Here is a 3055-nt window from a genome sequence, read left to right as displayed (position 1 = left end):
TTCCTCAAGGACTCAGTGCAGGGCATCAAATGAGAGTGGAGAGAGAGTGGAAAGAGGTGGACAAGGGTCCTAGGGAGAGCTGGAGAAATTTAATCTTACCTGTTCCTCAGGCTGCAGAAAGAAACAGAGAGTCATCCAGGTCCTTGACTGACCATTGCTTTGTCCCTACATTCTATTTCCCCCCATTAGTCCCTATGCTCTATTCCCTGCATCCAATGGACAATGGACCCTGGATTGTATTGACCAATGCACAATATTCACATTGCTGGTGCACAATGGTTCCTGCACTACAATCCCTAGTGTCTCATGTACAAAGATGAAATGGTCCCTTCGCTATGCACTCCAGTGCCCACGGCCCTGCGGTCCCTTCCCTATATTACTCACCACCCAGTGATGCCTGGACCATATTCCCAGCTCCCACAGTCCTCATGAAGAGCAGAGAAAGAGACAAAACATTCCCTTTATTCATATCCTGTCTGGGAAAAGTTTTCTGTGCAGGTTTTTCCTCAGGGCAGACTGCACCTCTTTGTTCCTCAGGGTGTAGATCACGGGGTTCAGGACAGGAGTGACCACACTGTAGAGGAGAACAATCATCATGTCCCATTTAGGGGATTCCCCAGAGGAGGGGGGCACATAAGTCAAGATGGCCGCCCCATAGAATAGAGACACCACAGTGAGGTGGGAGGCGCATGTGGAAAAGGCCTTTCTCCTGCTTTCCCACGACTGGACCTTTAGGAGCAGGAAGGAGATGATGTAAAGGTAGGAGAGGAGGGTGAGGGTAAAGGGGATGACTACAATGCCCCCAGTGATGATGTTGAGAAGGCTCAGGTTGAGGTGGGTGCTGCCACAGGCCAAGGTCAGCAGGGGCTTGATGTCACAGAAAAAGTGGGGGACACGGCTGGGACCACAGAAGCACAGCCGGGAGGTCATGACTGTGTGCATTAGTGCATGCAGGAAGCCAGTGACCCAGCTGGCTGTTGCCAGGAACAGGCAGGCCCGTGAGCTCATGACCAGCCTGTAGCGCAGTGGGTTGCAGATGGCCACGTAGCGGTCATAGGCCATGATGGCCAGCAGCACAGCCTCGCTGCTGCCCAGGAAGTGGAAGAAGTGGAGCTGGGCCAGGCAGCCGGCGAAGGAGATGGTTTGGCATCCCGAGAGGAAACCAGACAGCATCTTGGGCACAGTGACTGTGGAATAGCAGATGTCCAGGCAGGATAGATTCCCTAGGAAAAAGTACATGGGGGTGTGAAGCCGGGGCTCCATCAGTGCCATGACTACCATGGCCCCATTACCCAGCAGGCTGGCCACATAGAGAAGCAGGAAGAGTGCAAAGAGAAAGTGCTCCAACCCCTGGAGTTTGGTCAGGCCCATGAGGATGAATTCGCTCACCTCCGTCCTGTTCTCCATCGCCGTGGGGGGGTGGGGGGAGAAACAAAGAGAAAAAAGGAGGCATATGAACCAGAGGCTGAGGTTCTCAACGGGCCTTAGGTATTCGGATACCCATTTCTTTTTTAAATTAATGAAAAGTTGACATCCTATCCCTCTTTGCAGCTCTGGACATTTCAACAGTTTTGCTAGCATTTCTTTGAGCAGATTTGCTCCTTGGGTAACATGAGCCCTGAAACTCCCTGCATTTCAGTGTCAGATCCACTTTGCAGATCTATCTATCTATCTATCTATCTATCTATCATGTGCAGTGTTGCTATGGCCAGGTGGTCCCAGAATATTAGAGAGACAAGGTGGGTAAGGTAATATCTTTTATTGGACCAACTTCTGTTGGAGAGAGACAAGCTTTCGAGCTGACACAGAGCTCTTCTTTGGGTTTGGGAAAAGTACTCAGAGTGTCCCAGCTAAATACAAGGTGGAAATGTTTGTTTAGCATAAATAGTTAACAAATATTTCAAGGGACCTTTCAAAGTGAAGTGGCCAATTAACAGCCCACCAGTCATTGAGGGAGGTGGGGAGAGAAAGGGAAAAGGAAGACAGCTGGGGGTGGGGGGATTGTTAGTGGGTTACAGATTGTTGTAATAAGCCATAAATTCAGTGCCTCTGTTCAGTGCAGGATTTTTAATGTCTAGCAGAGTTATCAATTTACACTCCCAGGCTCATCTTTTGAAAGCGTTGTGCAGGTTACCTCTGAGAATGAGGACTGATAGATCACTGTATAGCTGGCCTCATCCTCAAAGAGAGGTTGGTCCAATAAAAGATATTACCTAATGCCCCTTGTCAATCTATCTATTGTGATACATACACTTCCATGTAGCCATCTGTCTCATGTATCCATATACTGCCATACATATTCATCCAACTAAGCATCCATCTATGGTGTTTAAAAAGGTCTTCATCATCAGGCTGTTTATGTATCAGACACAATTCAAAGGCATAGATGTCAAATCAAAAAAATATTTTCTGCCCTCACTTCCCCAAAGCAGGTTAAGGGACCTGTTTCTTGAGGCTGGGATTTTCCAAAACATCTAGGGCCGTTCAGTGTTGACAAATGCAAAGTAATGCACATTGGAATCCCAACTATACATACAAAATAATGGGATCTAAATTAGCTGTTACCACTCAAGAGAGAGATCTCGGAGTCATTGTGGATAGTTCTCTGAAAACATCCACTCAATGTGCAGCGGCAGTCAAAAAACTGAACAGAATGTTGGTAATCATAAGGAAAGGGATAGATAATAAGATAGAACATTTCATATTGCTTCCATATAAATCCAGGGTGCACCCACATCTTGCATACTGCATGCAGATGTGGTTGCCCAATCTCAAGATATATTGGAATTGGAAAAGGTTCAGGAAAGAGCAACAAAAATGATTAGGGGGATGGAACAGCTTCCATCTGAGGAGAGAATAAGACTGGGACTTTTCAGCTTGCAAAAGAGACAACTAAGGGGTGATATGATCCAGATATATAAAATCATGACTGGTGTGGAGAAAATAAATAAGGAAGTGTTATTTATTCTTTCTCTTAACACAAGAACCAGGAGTCACCAAATGAAATTAATAGGCAGCAGGTTTAAAACAAACAAAAAGTATTCCTTCCTACAAT

General features: G+C 46.5%; 1 protein-coding gene across 1 annotated transcript; it reads right to left on the bottom strand.

Annotated features, from left to right (window-relative positions):
* Positions 1-465: 465 nt before the first annotated feature.
* LOC125622622 (olfactory receptor 12D1-like) lies at positions 466-1407 on the bottom strand. Its single transcript, XM_048820745.2, has one exon. The coding sequence runs from the start codon at positions 1405-1407 to the stop codon at positions 466-468; it is 942 nt and encodes a 313-aa protein (XP_048676702.2).
* Positions 1408-3055: the final 1648 nt, after the last annotated feature.

The sequence above is a fragment of the Caretta caretta genome, chromosome 13 (assembly GCF_965140235.1).
Source record: "Caretta caretta isolate rCarCar2 chromosome 13, rCarCar1.hap1, whole genome shotgun sequence".
Taxonomy (NCBI): domain Eukaryota; kingdom Metazoa; phylum Chordata; order Testudines; family Cheloniidae; genus Caretta; species Caretta caretta.
The sequence above is the reverse complement of the archived record's forward strand: the minus strand, read 5'-3'. Positions and strand labels throughout refer to the sequence as shown.